General features: G+C 39.7%; 1 protein-coding gene across 2 annotated transcripts in view; it reads left to right on the plus strand.

Annotated features, from left to right (window-relative positions):
- The window catches only part of LOC138747342 (NFX1-type zinc finger-containing protein 1-like), a 118,814-nt gene that overhangs the window by 72,674 nt on the left and 30,771 nt on the right, over positions 1-15,369 (plus strand). For both annotated transcript variants that reach the window (XM_069906464.1, XM_069906455.1), the window contains exons 10-12: positions 6,460-6,689; positions 12,078-12,217; positions 12,985-13,139. In XM_069906464.1, coding sequence (XP_069762565.1) covers positions 6,460-6,689; positions 12,078-12,217; positions 12,985-13,139 — 525 coding nt within the window. The remainder of the gene's footprint in view (positions 1-6,459; positions 6,690-12,077; positions 12,218-12,984; positions 13,140-15,369) is intronic.

A 15,369-nucleotide genomic window follows, 5' to 3' on the forward strand; every position in this document is an offset into this window, starting at 1 on the left:
CAATGGAGTCATTTTCCTGCATGCTCCCTCTGTTAAAGTTGGCAGGCTGAACAGAATCAGAATCCACTTCTTGGGAACACGCACCTTCCTCCTGAGAACGAGTAATTCCAGCGATATCCTCCTCCTGGTGAATAGTAGTCATTTTTTTCCAGCTCCCACAGGCAATAAATCTGAAGCTGTAGCAAGTTTTTTAGGCTTTAAATCTTCAACACTCTGAAAATGTAATTTCTTCTGCACTTGAAGTTTAATCTTTTTACCATTAATGGCCATAACAGTTCCTTGATACTTTAAACTAAGTTTTTTGAAAAGTTTAAACTTAAAAACAAAAAGTTAAAAACGGGTTCTTAAAAGTCTGGCCAGAGAGGTCGAGATTACACGTCTAGACTCTATGCCATCTTGCCACGCCCCCCGTCAGTGTACGTTATGTACATTATGTAGCAAGATAAAGATACATATCCAACGTTTCGGCTATGAGCCCTTCATAAAGTATGCCCAAAATGTTGGTTATGTATCATTAGCTTTGCTATATGTAAAGATATTATACCCAGAATTTGTAGGCTTCCTTGTTTTAAGTAAAAGCACAACGCTAGAGAAACTCAGCAGGTCAAACAGCATACTTTAAAGATAAATTTGAATGTTGAGCCCTTCATCAAGGTATTTCCCCAAATGTTGGTTATGTATCATTAGCCTTGCTGTGTTTCTCCAGCTGCCGGTCTCAGGAAACACAAGTGAAAGAACTGGCGGAGGGTGAGAGAGAAAGACGGGGCAAGATTAAAAACATCTGCTAAAGTAAAATAGAAGGAAACAAGGAAAAGAAAGGTTTGCGATGTGGAGTTAGACCTGGAGAGGAGCAAATCAAAAGGACGTGCACTAGCTCTCAAAAGGGGTAGAATGGAGAAGGCTGAGGAGAAGGAAGGGGCGAGTGACGGACTGGGAGACCGTCATGACTTCAAGTACAATTACATGGCAGACACAGACAGGGGCAGAAAAGCAAAAGGGGAGAGGGGAGCAGAGAGGGAGAAGGGGGAAGAGAGGAATAGAGGGCTGGGGGCAAAGGAACAGAGACAGAAAGACAAATATACGGACTGGCTCTGAGATTACGCGACAGGACGGCGAGGAAACAAGATAGAAAGAGGTGAGTGAAGAAGAGCAAGGGAGAGAAGCCAGGAAAGGAGGGGAGGGGAGAATCAAGTTTCACAACCCAAGTGGACACTTGATGCATCCCTGGGAGAAAAGGGATGAAGAGAGGGGAGGACAAGAATCACGGAAGACAGGGACAGCGAGGGAGAGAAGCATGTCAGAGACAGTGAGACATTCCCACGGGGATAAATAAAGACATTGGAAAGCTATCGGCTGCCACAAGGTAAAGCCTATTGACTGCCAATGCATCACCCCTATCATGTTCACACTCCCACCCCGGGTACTATTTGTCACCTATGGTCCCGACTTCCAGGCACCTGCACCATATCCCCTCTCCTCCCTCCCCAACCTCCCGGCACTTCACCTGCACCATTCGCCTCACTCCGCAGCCCCAGACGCCTCATCTACTGCTGCCGGTGGCTGCCTCAAGCACTCTTGACAGTTCCAGGCATATCGCTGCCAGTCTCAGGAGTTGATGGCTGATGATCTCATCTTCACCTGGAGAATTTCCATTCTGTATAGAATAGTGCATTAATAGCTTCTTTAACTGTAAATGGGGAATCCAAATTTTTATGATCTTGGCAGTTTAAAGAAGGAAGATGAATTTAAGATAAAAAATTGTAATTTTTATTTCATCATTATTAAATTGAGCTGTATACAGATTAGTATAAAAATCTCTAAAAGAATCACTTACATCTTGAGGTTGACAAGTAATTTTTGAATTTCTTTTAATAACATTAATAGTTCTAGAACCCTGCTCCGTCTTCAATTGCCAAACCAATACCTTATGACCCCTCTCCCTCAATTCATAATATTTCTGTTTCATTCTCTGAATTAACGTCTCTGTTCTATAAGTCTGTATCAAATTATAATACATTTTCTTATTTATTAAATCTATCTTTTTCTTTTCAGATGAATGTTTGCAAATTTTTCTCTAAATTCTCTATTTTTCTCCAATTTATCTATTTCTTTATGATAATCTTTCTTAATTTTACTAGAAAGGCTTCTTATTTGACCTCTCAAATAAGCTTTTAAAGCACCCTATAAAATAAATTTATTATCAACTGAATAAATATTAATAACTAAATATTCTTGAACTTGATTTCTTATATAATTACAAAAATCAACACTTCTTAACAACAAAGGATTAAATCTCCATCTATAAACTGGGCTACTCTCTTGAGATCCTAAACATGAAATCAATAAAGGTGAGTGATCTGATAAATTACCATGAACTATCTCATTTTCTGCAAGATTAAGAAAGGAATCCTGAATGAATTTTTCATTCATAATTTTTCATCCTCTACATTAGGAGCATAAACATTCATAAGAATAAATTTGACAATTAACTAAAAAAACTTCCTGCAGAATCAATAACAGTAAATTGCAATTTAAAAGGTAATTACTTAATAACTAAAATAACAACTCCTTTTGCTTTAGCATTAAAAGAAGAAGCTATAACTTGACCAACACATTTCCTTTTTAATTTGTGATGGTCTTTTTCAGTTAAATGAGTCTCCTGTATAAAAGCAATATCAACTCTCAGTTTTTTTTAATATATAGCAAAACTTTCTTTCTCTTAATTGGATTATTGAGCCTGTTCACATTTATAAGTAACAATATTTAAATTATCCACCACCATATTATATATCTAAAATACACAATCTTCGCCACCCATCCTGGCAAGCCCCAGCTCCACAGCAGTCTCTAAAATAAAAAAATTTCATATAGAAAGAAAGAAACCCCTAAAAAAAAAAGAAAAAAATCCAAAAAGTACTGAAAAAAACAGTACTACACCCCCACCCCCCCCACAATACAGGAAGTGGCCTTTGTCATTAGGTGGCACTCGACCTCAGAAGGAGAAGACAAAAGGTCACCCACCCCTCCACCCTAAACAAATACAAAAAAACATTATCAGTTCATTGAGTATGAAAAGCTTCTTCAAGGTCTTTATTCACTTGATCATCGTCAACCTCAATCGATTCTCAACGTTCCGACATCTGAAATCCATCTCGTGACTATCTCGACTCATTTTAGGATGCTGAGAAGAATAACTTTGGTTGCCATTTTGTTTATTATTAGGCAACTAATTAGCAAACATCAAAACTTCATCTTCATCAGTAAACAACTGTGACTGAAATTCTCCATAGGAGAATCGAAAGGCAAATTTATATCCTTTTTTCCATAAAACCGATTTTTCCGGATTGAATTATTTCTCTTAACAGTTTGACTGAAGTCTGCATAAAAACAATATTCTGTTATTCTTAAACATCAATGGAGCTTGTTGTTTTCTAGTATTTTGGATGCCAATCTTAATATCATTTATTTGTCTTGATAACGCAAACACTCGAATAAGTTAGAGCGTGGTGTCTGTCTTGGAAATGGTTTCTTTCTAATAACTCTATGAGCTCTATCCAATTCCAAACCATCAGGAAAATTTTCAGAAACTTAAAACTTCAGGTATCCATCTTTGAAAAAAACTGTACCTTCGAAATCTTCAGGCAATCCAACAATTCTAATATCATTCCTGCGGCTATGATTCTCCGATACATCAATTTTTTGTAAACGATCTTTCCTTTGAACTTCCCAAGCAAAATATTTCAGTAACAATTGGTCTAGAGCAGTGATTCCCAACCTTCCTTTCCCACTCACATCCCACCTTAAGCAATCCCTTACTCATCACAGAGGCATAGGGATTACTTAAAGTGGGATGTGAGTGGAAAGAAAAAAGTTGAGAACCACTGAGCTAAAGCCAATCATAAAAATTAAATTTGATACAAAGTTAACCTTAGTTTTAAACTAAACATTTTAATATTTCCAAATTACTAATAATTGTTCAGTTTTATTAACTGTATCTTTAGATTGTTCCACATCAAGAGGACAGTCTTGAAAGTGTTCTTCAATTTTTTGAAATTTAATTTTGTCCATAGCTTTAACATATGTTTCCATATCAATTTTAATAAGATCACAAGACAAAGGAGCAGAAACAGGCCACTAGGCCCATCGAGTCTGTTCAGTAAATCTACACTAAGCTACTCTACAGTAGTTCCAATTTCCAACCTTTTTCCCATATTCCTTGATTTCTTGTTTAAATGCTCCCAGTGAGCTGGCTTCCACTGCTGTATGCGGCAGCGAGTTTCACAGATCCACAAGAAGTTCTTCCTAATCTCTGTTTTATATGGATAATCTCTAATTATCCTCGATTCACCCACCAAGGGAAACAGCTTACCCACATCCACCCTATCTAAACTTTTCAAAATATGAAATGCCTCTATAAGATCCCCTCTCATTCTCCTATACTCCAATGAATATAACCTAAGAGCTGCCAAATGCTTCTCATACGTTAGCCCTTGCATTCCAGGAATCATCCTAGTAAATCTCCTCTGTACCCTCTCCAACAACATCACATCCTTTCTAAGATAGGGGGCCCAAAACTGCACACAGTTCTCCAAATGAGGCCTCACCAGTGCCCCATAGAGCCTCATCAACACCTCTTCACTCTTGCACACCATTCCTCTTGAAATGAATGCCAACATAGCATTCGCTTTCTTTGCTACCAATTTCACCTGGTCATTTACTTTAGGTTTCCCTGCATGAGGACACCCAGATCCCTTTGCACACCTGAGGTCTGAATTTTCACCCCATCTAAATAGTATTCTGCCTGTTTATTTCCACTGCCAAAATGTACAACTGTACATTTCTCTATGTTAAATCTCATCTGCCATAATTTTGCCCAGTTTCCTAATCTGTCTATATCTTTCTGCAACTTTACAGTTTCTTCTACACTTCCTGCTCTGCAAATTTGACCAAAAAACAATTCATACCACAAGCTAAATCATTAATATAAATTGTAAACAGCAGTGGCCCCAATACCAACCCTTGCGGAACACCACGAGTTACAGGCAACCATCCAGAGCAGGGAGCCCTTAATTTCAACCCTTCGCTTCCTGTCTATCAGCCACTTATCTATCCAGTTTAATAACTTCCCTGTAATTCCATGGGCCCTCATCTTATTTAGCAGCCTAATATGCAGCACCTTATTGAAAGCCTTTTGAAAATCTAAATAGATAACATCTACAGCCTCCCCTTTGTCTATCTTATCTGAAATTTCTTCAAAAAACTCTAATAGTTTGATCATGCTGGATATACCCTTTAAAAACCATGCTGACTTGGACCAGTCCTGTCATGCATCTCTAGGTATTTCATCACTTCATCCTTGAGGATCGACTCTAATATCTTCCCCAACACCGACCTCAGACTAATCGGCCTATAGTTTTCTTTTTTTCTGTCTCCCACCTTTCTTAAACAGCAGAATAACATTTGCATCCTTCCAATCCTCTGGAATCTCTTCAGAGTCTATCGATTTCTGGAAGATCATCACCAATGGATCTACAATCTCCAAAGCCACCTCTTTCAAAACCCACAGATGCACCTCATCAGCCCGGGAGATCTATCAATCTTTACTCCAATTAGTTTGCCTAACACAATTTCTCTAGTAACCCTAACTGAATCTAACTCTACTCTTCTTCATTTCTTAATTTCTCCTCCTCTTCCTCTGTAGATGTAGTAGATGGTTTAACCTGGCTATGGGCCTCTTTGTTTTGCCCTGGTCTGACTAGCAACGCTAGTCGACAATGGTTCTACAGGCTCCGTAGCTTGATACAGCTTCAGTAGTATACGTGCGTGGAGCCCCATGCATCCGTATTTGTTCTTGCGACGTGGCTTCGTGAACTCTCTTCCTCACTCCAGCGCCATCTCTGTTGGCTCCCTACAAAAGTGGTGCTGGAGTAACATGAACTTTAGCCGACGTCTGTCGGGTCGTTCACTGTGAGAGAGCACTTAAGTCGGCAGGCTCAGTCACCAAGGTAGGCCCCGCTTCTTCATTCATACCAACCCCTTTAGCAGTCGTTCTGCTCTAAAATTGAGCCATTGTTAGTAAGGTTTAAGAGACCTTTTAATAGCACTAATTTCTTGTTAAAAATTTCTATTTGGGTTTTAATCAATTCTGCCAGTAGAGGTGTTTTTTCACATCTCCAAGCTATGCCCCCAGTAGGTTATATCCAAAAAACCAGTACGTGATAGGAAAACTTTAAGGTGATTTTTGTGATCAGCAACCCAAAATCCATGAAATGCACCCAGAAGCGTTCAGGAAGCAAAAATTTTATAGTCCAGTGTTAGGCAAATAATCTTCACATTAAAGCCTTTCAACATGATTTTCCTCTCTTAGTTTGTGAGATTTTTTTTAGACCTTTTGTTTTGCATTTTTTAATCAGGTAAATTGTTTTCCTAATTTGAAGGTTTGATGTCAATTTATCGTAGGAAAACTCATGGAAGAAAGGGAGGATGATGACGAGGTGATTCAGGTGATGGTGGAGGCTGACCTGATGGAGGCAGAGAGAATAATTGATGACGATGACCTTCAGAATCAGCTTCAGAAAGCACAAACTCAGCAAGTTGCAATGGAGGAGCAATTTCTAGCAATTAGGACTGAAGAGAATGCAGCCCCCAATAAATCCCAGGCTGAGAACCAGGATGATGGCGATTGGCAGGTAAAATGTTCAGCTTCATTTGTTGGGTGTGGGCATTGACAAAAAGACTGCTTATTTGCCACATATCATTCGACTTGTAGAACCCCTCACACAGTCAGAATCTGGTTCACTGTCATGAATGTGTGTCATGAAATCTGTTCCTTTCCAGCTGTAGCGTGGTGCACAATTAGTATAAAATTCCAATTATGTAAATGCAAAATGTAAAAAAAAGTAATGCAAAAAAGAGAAAAAGTGAGGTAATATCTGTAGGTTGTGTTGTCCTTCCAGAAATCTGATGGCAAAGGGTGGGGGGGAGGGGGTAAGCTATTTTTGTCATGTTGAGTATGTGTGCACTTCCTTTTGAAAAAAAGACATTTCTATTCCATAAATATACATAGAAAAACACTCCAATATTAAATACATATAAAACTTTTTCTTGATAGAAAACAAACAAAACACCCCCTCCCACCACAGTAAAAATCCATATAATGTCAAGGCTCGTATTTATGTTGATCATCAAAAATTCTACATGAGGAACTCACTTGCATTTGTACTTTAGCAGTATTTATTATTATCCTTTTTATTATTATATTTATAATTACAATTGGGCCCTTATCTGATTGTTGGTTATAATTTTGGCTTGTGGTTTATGATAAGGAGTATTTATCCAGTTTATAAATTTTCTGTCTATACCAAATTTTTACAATGTCTTAAATAAGAAAGACCATTCTAATCAATCAAGTGCTTTTTCTGCATCTACACAAGTGCTTCTCAACCTTTTTCTTTTCCCTCACATCCCAGTATGTATTCCCTATGCCATAGGTGCTCTGTAATTAGTAAGGGATTACTTAAGTTGGGATGTGAGTGGGAAGGTTGAAAATCACTGCTCTAGACCCAATTGTTACTGAAATATTTTGCTTGAGAAAAATTGTCATTGGCTCATTTCCTTTGGAGTTCTGAAAATGTGCACATAACGAGTTAATGACGTATGATTAAAACAGTGGTTTTCAAATGTTTTCTTTCCACCAAGATACCACTTTAAGTATTCCCTATGCCATCGGTGCTGTTTACTTCACTCTCAGGGCAGGGACATTGTATGTGTTTTTTAAAGGGGAAACATAGGGAATATGTTCATGGTTTCATAACTCAAAAGGAAATATGCCAATGACAATTTTACCACTCTACTTTTTAACTGGGCAGACATGAAAAACAAATCAATCCTTGTATGTGAATCATGTATCCTTGAACATAATTAATAATCTCTTTCTATGGGGTTAAGCTGCCTCCATATATCAACCAAATTTAAATCCTTCATAAATGTTAGTGTTGCTTTTCCCCTTGTCACTGTTCTGGCTGATTTATCCAGTAGTGGATCTAGACAGAAATTGAAGTCCCCTCCAACCAGTACATTTTGTCTTCCTTCTGCTGTTTTTTCAAAAAAGTTATCTTTCATAAGGGCTTTGTGTCATAATTTGGCACATAGATGTACATAAATATCCATGATTCTGCATAATTTTATAATGTACCATTTAATATCATTCGGCTTGATCAGTCAGTGTCTCTTCTATTATTATTGGTATATTTTTGTTAATTAGAATCACTACTCCTCTTGCTTTTTATCCAAATGAAGACAATATTATTTGTCTTTTTAATTTAGCATGTTCCGATTTAGTCAGATGCATTTCTCGTAGAAAGACTCTATCTGCCTTGAATGTTTTTAGATGTGCCAAGACCTGCCTCCTCTTCACCATTCCATTTATCCCATTAACATTAAGACTAATAAATGTTAACGATCTATCTATATTGATTTTTCAAACAAATATTGTTTAACAATAAAACCTTTCAATTGTTTAACTTGTTTCCCCTTTAAAAAACACATACAATGTCCCTGCCCTGAGAGTGAAGTAAACAGCAAACCCAAAAGCCTGCGGGAAAGGCCCACGGAATCTCTCGAGGAAGAAGAATCCCTTCCCTTTAGCTCCACCTTTTATAGATGCTCCTCCCTGAGGGCCATTCTCCCTCTTAGACTGGAGTCTCCAACTTGTCACCACTTTCTAAAACTTTCTCTCTTTTCCGAGCTCTCGTTGAACATTTCAATAAAATTTACTTTTCAACAATAAACATAAGATTTTTTAAAAAAAATATAACTTTTACTTAGTCCCCTTGTAAACATTTTTCAATTTTCCTCTTTGACAGCCTTGGCCTCACAGGAAGTTTTCCATCTTGTTCTTAGTCTTGAAAAATCACCGATTACCTTTTGCTACTTCAAACCTCAGAGTCGAGGGGTATATCATCGAACATTTTGGAACACAATTGTCTTTTTTATATCATCAAACTCCCTTCCTTTGCTCAATAAAAGTTGGACAGAAATCTTGAAAAAGTAGAACTTTTTCACAGTCAATGTCGGGCAGACCTTTATTTTCCTTAGAATATTCATACTCTGCTCCCGTTCAAAAGTCTTACCAGGCCTGGCCACGGTCACTGATTGCCAGCTCTCTGGGGTCTGGAGGGTTCTGTGATCCCTTTCAATATGCAGAATTTCCTCTGAATTTGTCTTCTCCCACCATTCGTGGGATCCATGTTTTGAAGAAGTTCACCGGATCTCTTCTCTTGATTCCTTCTTTCAGGCCAATAATTCGGACATTACTTCATCTGCTAAAATTCTCCATGTGGTCGATCTTGTCCTGCAGGCCTTGTCTTTCCAACTCCCGTTGTTTCGCATCTTTCTCTAAAGCTTTTAGCTTATCTTGTGTTTTTGCCTAGTCTGTTTCTGTTCGGTTCATTCTCTCCATTAAGTCTTCAACAATTTCTTTAATTTCAGTCATCCTTTCAGCCATGTCTCTCATTACATTTTCAACTCCAACAAATCAGTTGCTCAAGTTTTCCATTTATTCTTGGATAATATTTAGTCCTTGTCCCGACTCCACAATTCTGGTGGTCCCAAGGCCAGGGTGGGGATCGATGTAGTGGAGGGCGTTGGGGGAGGGAGAGAAGGAGGGTTTTGGAGATCTGAAGGTGGAGATGAAAGGTGCAGGAGGATGGAAGAAGGAGGAGGGAGGTTGATGGGGAAGGGGGTTGAGAAGAGCGGGGGTGGTAGATGTCAGGGGAATAGGGAGGTCAAAGGGTGAGATGGGGTGGGGGGAGGTCAGATGGAGGGGAGGTTGGAGGAGGGGGAGAAGAGAGTAGAGAGTAGCCAGAGGAGGGGAAAGAAATGTGGTCTGAAGGTTGGGGGGTTGTTGGGGAGAGGAGAGGGTTAAGGAAGGGAGAGGAGGGGGTAGGGAGAGGATGGTGTAGCAGGATAGGGAAGGGGTCATGCAGGAGAAGATGCTGTATTCAAACAGCCATTAAAATCTCCACCGATAATTAGCATTAAATAATTTAAATTTGGTAAAGAATCAAGCAAGCATAAAAATCGTGGATCATCCACATTTTGTCCATGTACTGCCAATCAACCACAATCAAACAGAATCATGATTAATAGGCTTTAATAACCTTAAAGTGTCAGCACAGCTTGCATGTTGCTGGACCGGTACCAAGGCAAGGGTTTGGGTGTAACAATCTTTATGGGGATATCTGGGAGGGAGGAGTCCCAGGTTCAGGGGGCAGGCCAGCCCATACAGCACATACACATAGTGGCAGCACCACAGTCCATAAGTATTAACTAGTGCTCATTTTATGACACAAATATCTATTAAATATCTACCCAACGAATCTGCAATTGTATTAAAGTGTGTAAAAGGAACTTTTGGATCAATGAAAATCAAAACTCCTGTAGCAACTGTGTCACAAAATGAAGAAGGAGAAAATGATCAGGTCGAAGTTCAGTAAAAGTCATTCACTCAAACAGTCACGCACAGCTTTTTAAAACCCTGCACATTCCAAATAATGTCATCGCATTCTGACGTCTCTCGGATCCTCCTGAGCTGGTTCGATTAAGCCTCCGGTGAGCCACTACTACCCATCCCAGTTTTAGTTTGAGACAGAGAATGAAATTGAAAATCTTTCCAGTACTTAAAAAAGGTGATTTTTCATCCTCCTTATGGATGTAAATCTCCTGAGCAAAAATAATATCAGAATGGAACCTTCTAAACATTTTAAACATTATTTTTGGTGTCTGAGAGAATGGTTCCACCCTTTGATATTAGGAGACATTAAATTATAAAGTTTAACACCCATATTTAATCTTATGTTAACAGTTCAAAATGGAGAATTAGGCACAGGGGCAAACCACATCCGAAGAGGAGTAGCTGCAGGGTGGATCGAAGCCAACGAAAAAACACTGATAAAGCATTCCTTGAGGCCACTCAGTGTATATGTCTCTGGGTTTATTTTTAAATAACTTAGAAATGCAAGATTCAACTAACAGAAGAGACTTTACTTACTGATGTCTTCCACCATCTCAGGAAAATGTTCAAACACACTCATGTACACATGCCCCAAAGTGGTGCACTACAGTTATTACAGTGTATTCTTACGTGGTTACAAAATAGTTCACGTTATACAGACTACAATGAAAAGGAAACAATTAATTTAAAAGTCCCTCCCACCACCAAGAGATCGGACAACATGCTAAATGTACAGCAACCCAAAACCCCCGTCTCCAACTGGTAGAGCTCTTAGGATTTACAGGGTAACATTAGCAACCATACCAGGAAGTCATAATAAATTCAGCAAAGGAATTTAAGAATTATAAACAAATGGCAACATGTCTAAAAAAGTTACACAAAACTGAGAACAACCACCTCCATTTTAAATCCTATTATCCAATGGAAAATAGAACACCATTTTGTGTTACTGTAAAATTATTAAAATATTTATCAGAGGAAGAATAAAGACTCAAAATAGATTCAATATAATAGATCATAATGTTAGTCATGAATAAGTATGAATAAGGGATGAAAAAAATTTGAAAGGCACTTCAGAAACTGCAAATATTTTAAGAACTTTGAAGCCTCTTTTACTTTTTCCTGGTAATGGTTTTAGTTGGGATCAAATGGTCAAGGTTTCAATTTGATGCGTCACATGAAAGTTGGCTCTCCCAGTGCTTGGGCCTTATACTCAAGGTCCTGCGGTGAGACTTGAATCCACAGCCTTTGCACCCAACCATGGCCAAGAACTCCGAGTAGTGATAGGTCTTCCTGTTGTGGCAAGAAGTGTTGGGGATGGAGGTCCAAAGAAGAACAAATGGGATTCTTGCAGATGTGATTGTCAGATGTAAAAAGACAAAATTCATCAGAGGAAGTCAGCTTCCTTGTAGGTAAAGATACACAGTATAAGGGCTCAGGCCTGAAACATTGGCTGTATTTACCTCCTATGGACACTGCTGAGTTCCCCCAGCACCTTGTGTTTTTACTACAGTCACCGTGTCTGCCATGTAGATTTTTGAGTTCCTTTCTTCTGTTTACTAAGTTCACCAGTGCAGAGAAGAGAAGAATGTGGAACATGGCAAAAAAGCAGCTGCAGCTCACCGACGTCATGCCAGAAAATGAAGCTGAACGCATCGTCGACATCTGGAACCTTAGCCTGCATAATCGCTGGCGGCTCTACAGGTTTGGTTCTGCTTGTGCTGGGGATGATCAGATTTTTTTTTCTGTTAAGCAAAATATTTTTGCCTCTAATTTGGCCTCTTGGCCAAACAAAAATGAGCATCCAATGAAGAGGTAATAAATGATCAACAAAGTGTAGATGCTTTTTAATTTTTCAAATGCCATTAATTGCCTTGTACATAACAATTTTCTACATATCTGATCCCTTTATGTAGAACGTTGTCCATAGTGAGAGGTATTGGGCCTATTCTGGAACAAGGGCATTTTGGGAGTCATTTTCTTCTACCAATTAAATTATTAATTTTATACCAGATACTCAAAATGTGTTTTATTATTGATATTCCTTTTCCAGCTATAACTGGAAAAATTACATTTATAACAATACAATCTTTTGTTACTTTCAATTAAGAGCTTTTCTTAGAGAAGAAGTAGGTCCGACTATGACATTTCCAGAGCGCAGTGAAATGGAGATTCCAATTCAAAAGGACTCTGAAAGCCCAGTTCCATTAGATTAGTATTGAGATTTTATATATTTTTTGACTCCCAACTCCCAACTCTTTTTTCCTTTCTTTTCTTGATATATTTTGTGGGTGTATGTGTGTTTTGCACACACACACACGCACACACGCACACACACACGCGCGCACACACACACACACACACACACACACACACACACACACACACACACACACACACACACACACACACACACACACACAGACAGTATGTACTCTGAATGACATTCTAATGAGGTGATATCGTTGTAGATTGTGGTTGTCAAAGTACCAAGCTGAAACCAAACATGCTCTATGGAAGTGTGAACTGAAATATCAGAGAATTGTCGACCGTCTTAAAGAACTGAAAAATCAAGAAGAAATTCTGCTCCTCAGACAGTCAAAAGTTATTGGAATGACCACAACAGGTATGCAAAGCAAGCTGTGAATGATGGCGGGTACAGTTTTTACTTGTTTATTGGGTATTACAATTGGGACTCGCAAGGTTTCCTTCATTATTTGCATTGCAATGTTTTTAAAAAATGCATGTGTAGTTTTTAGGATGTTTCTCTATGTGAATTTTTTTCTCCCTCCAGGGATGTTATTAGTAACAGCATCTTTTTAACACCCTTCATTTACTGTCCTTGAGAATCTAATGCTGAGCCTGCCCTTGCTGTCTGTGTAAATAGGAGTCACGGGTTTGAAAAGGGCTGTTGCAGAGGGAAAAGATCACTGTGTCTTAGGTAGATGGTTGAACAGCCACAGTCCGCTCTTGGTAGAAGGCCTTGAATGTTCAAGGCGGTGAACCGAAGGCCAGTGATTGAGTGTAACTCTTTCCTGGATGGGTACGAGCGTCTTGAGCACATTTGAAAATGCGTTCAGCTGAGCAAGTGGAGAGAGCTCCCTCTGACACCCAATCTACGGTATGTTGGATGATAGTGGAAAAGCTCTGAGGGTTCAAGTGGCCTGCTTGCTGCAGAAACCCAGCGCTGACCTCGGCTTGTGTCTGATTAAATTCAGTTAAATTCTGTCACTTATAAGATTTTGATGATTGGTAGAGCGTATGGGAGGATTTTTTAAAAATTATCATTTGAGTGTTGGAAATGTTTCTGGCAAATTGTCTCCCCAAGTGTTACTAGCTGGCATTTCTCCCTTCATTATCCACAGTGTGGAATCTAACACTTCCTTTTTTAAAAAAATCAATGAACTCAATAAACAACGGTCTGAGGAAGTGGCTGAAAATGAATGCAGATCAGTTTGATCCTAACCGTTTGCTCCTCTAGTTTTCTCTTCCCTCCATCTTTTGGGTGTGACCTACTGCAAACACCTTTCTGTAACTACACCAGGTTCAGCTTTGACCTTTCTTCCCTCTAGAGCTTTCCCTTAAGTACTGCTCATTTTCTTTAACTCTCAGTGATTTTGAACAGATCTCTCTCTGAGAATCAGCTTCCTCATAATTTTATCATTATCATTCCGACCACAACTGTGATGACTTGATGTAACTATTGTTCCTGTTGTAAGACCATGATTGGTCGATAGTGCAATGTTTGTCCATCCATTGGTCGATAGTGCAGTGCTTGCCCATCCATTGGTTGATAGTGCAGTGTTTGCCCGTCCACTGGTCGATAGTGCGGTGTTTGCCCGTCCACTGGTCGATAGTGCGGTGTTTGCCTGTCCACTGGTCGATAGTGCGGTGTTTGCCCGTCCATTGGTCGATAGTGCAGTGTTTGCCCGTCCACTAGTACTGCCAGCGGGCTTTGGAGAAAATTTGAATTTTATCAGCATCCTTCTGGTTTTATTTCAAATGTGTGCTATAACCATATAACCATTCACAGCACAGAAACAGGCCAGTTTGGATCTGTGCCGAACACCTGGTCCCACTGACCCGCATTCAGCCCATAACCCTCCACACCTCTCCTGTCCATATACATATCCTACTTTTCCTTGAACAAAAAGCTGTTCCCTTGCAGAAGAGGTTGACATCAAGAGAGAATGACAGTGATCAATGTCGTCAAAACCTCTCACTCACAAGTCATCAGCTGAAGCACAAGCCCCTTTTAAACTGCAGCTCCTGGGCGGCCCTCCTGGGTCCTGGATGCAATGACAAATTACAAATCGCAGGGGGATTGACCCATTAAATCGCCAACCTGGCAATTTAAGGGGTCCCACAAGGGTGCGCCACGCACTCACTCAAAGTGGTGCCGGATGTTCAGATGCTGGCTGCCTGTCACCGGAATCAGCAGGTCATTCATTTTTCTGTTCAAATTGGCCGTGGGTTTAACTGGGTAGGTCAGGGACCCGGTTGCATTCCGACGGGGTTGACTGGATCAGACCCTTTCTGACTGCTGTGTAACTGGGGTACAAACCAGTTAACCCCATTTTACATGGCTGTTTACAGACAAACCAGAACCCACATACAGTGGACAGCGCAAGGTAGGCTGCAACCTCTGCTGGCCACTCAGTGATACTCTAGATGTTGTTTTAAATTTGCAGTAGACCTGATACCAAGAAAGAGATATGTGTTCACTGCATGTGTGTGGGGGTTGGGGTGGGGTGTCACTGGGGATGTGACCTAGGAGCAAAGGGGGTGGCAGCCCAAAAAAGGTTTGGGAACCACTGATCTAAGCGGATAGTAATAAGCTTCCTCCCTGATGTTCC

Source organism: Narcine bancroftii, chromosome 1, assembly GCF_036971445.1.
Source record: "Narcine bancroftii isolate sNarBan1 chromosome 1, sNarBan1.hap1, whole genome shotgun sequence".
Classification (NCBI taxonomy): domain Eukaryota; kingdom Metazoa; phylum Chordata; class Chondrichthyes; order Torpediniformes; family Narcinidae; genus Narcine; species Narcine bancroftii.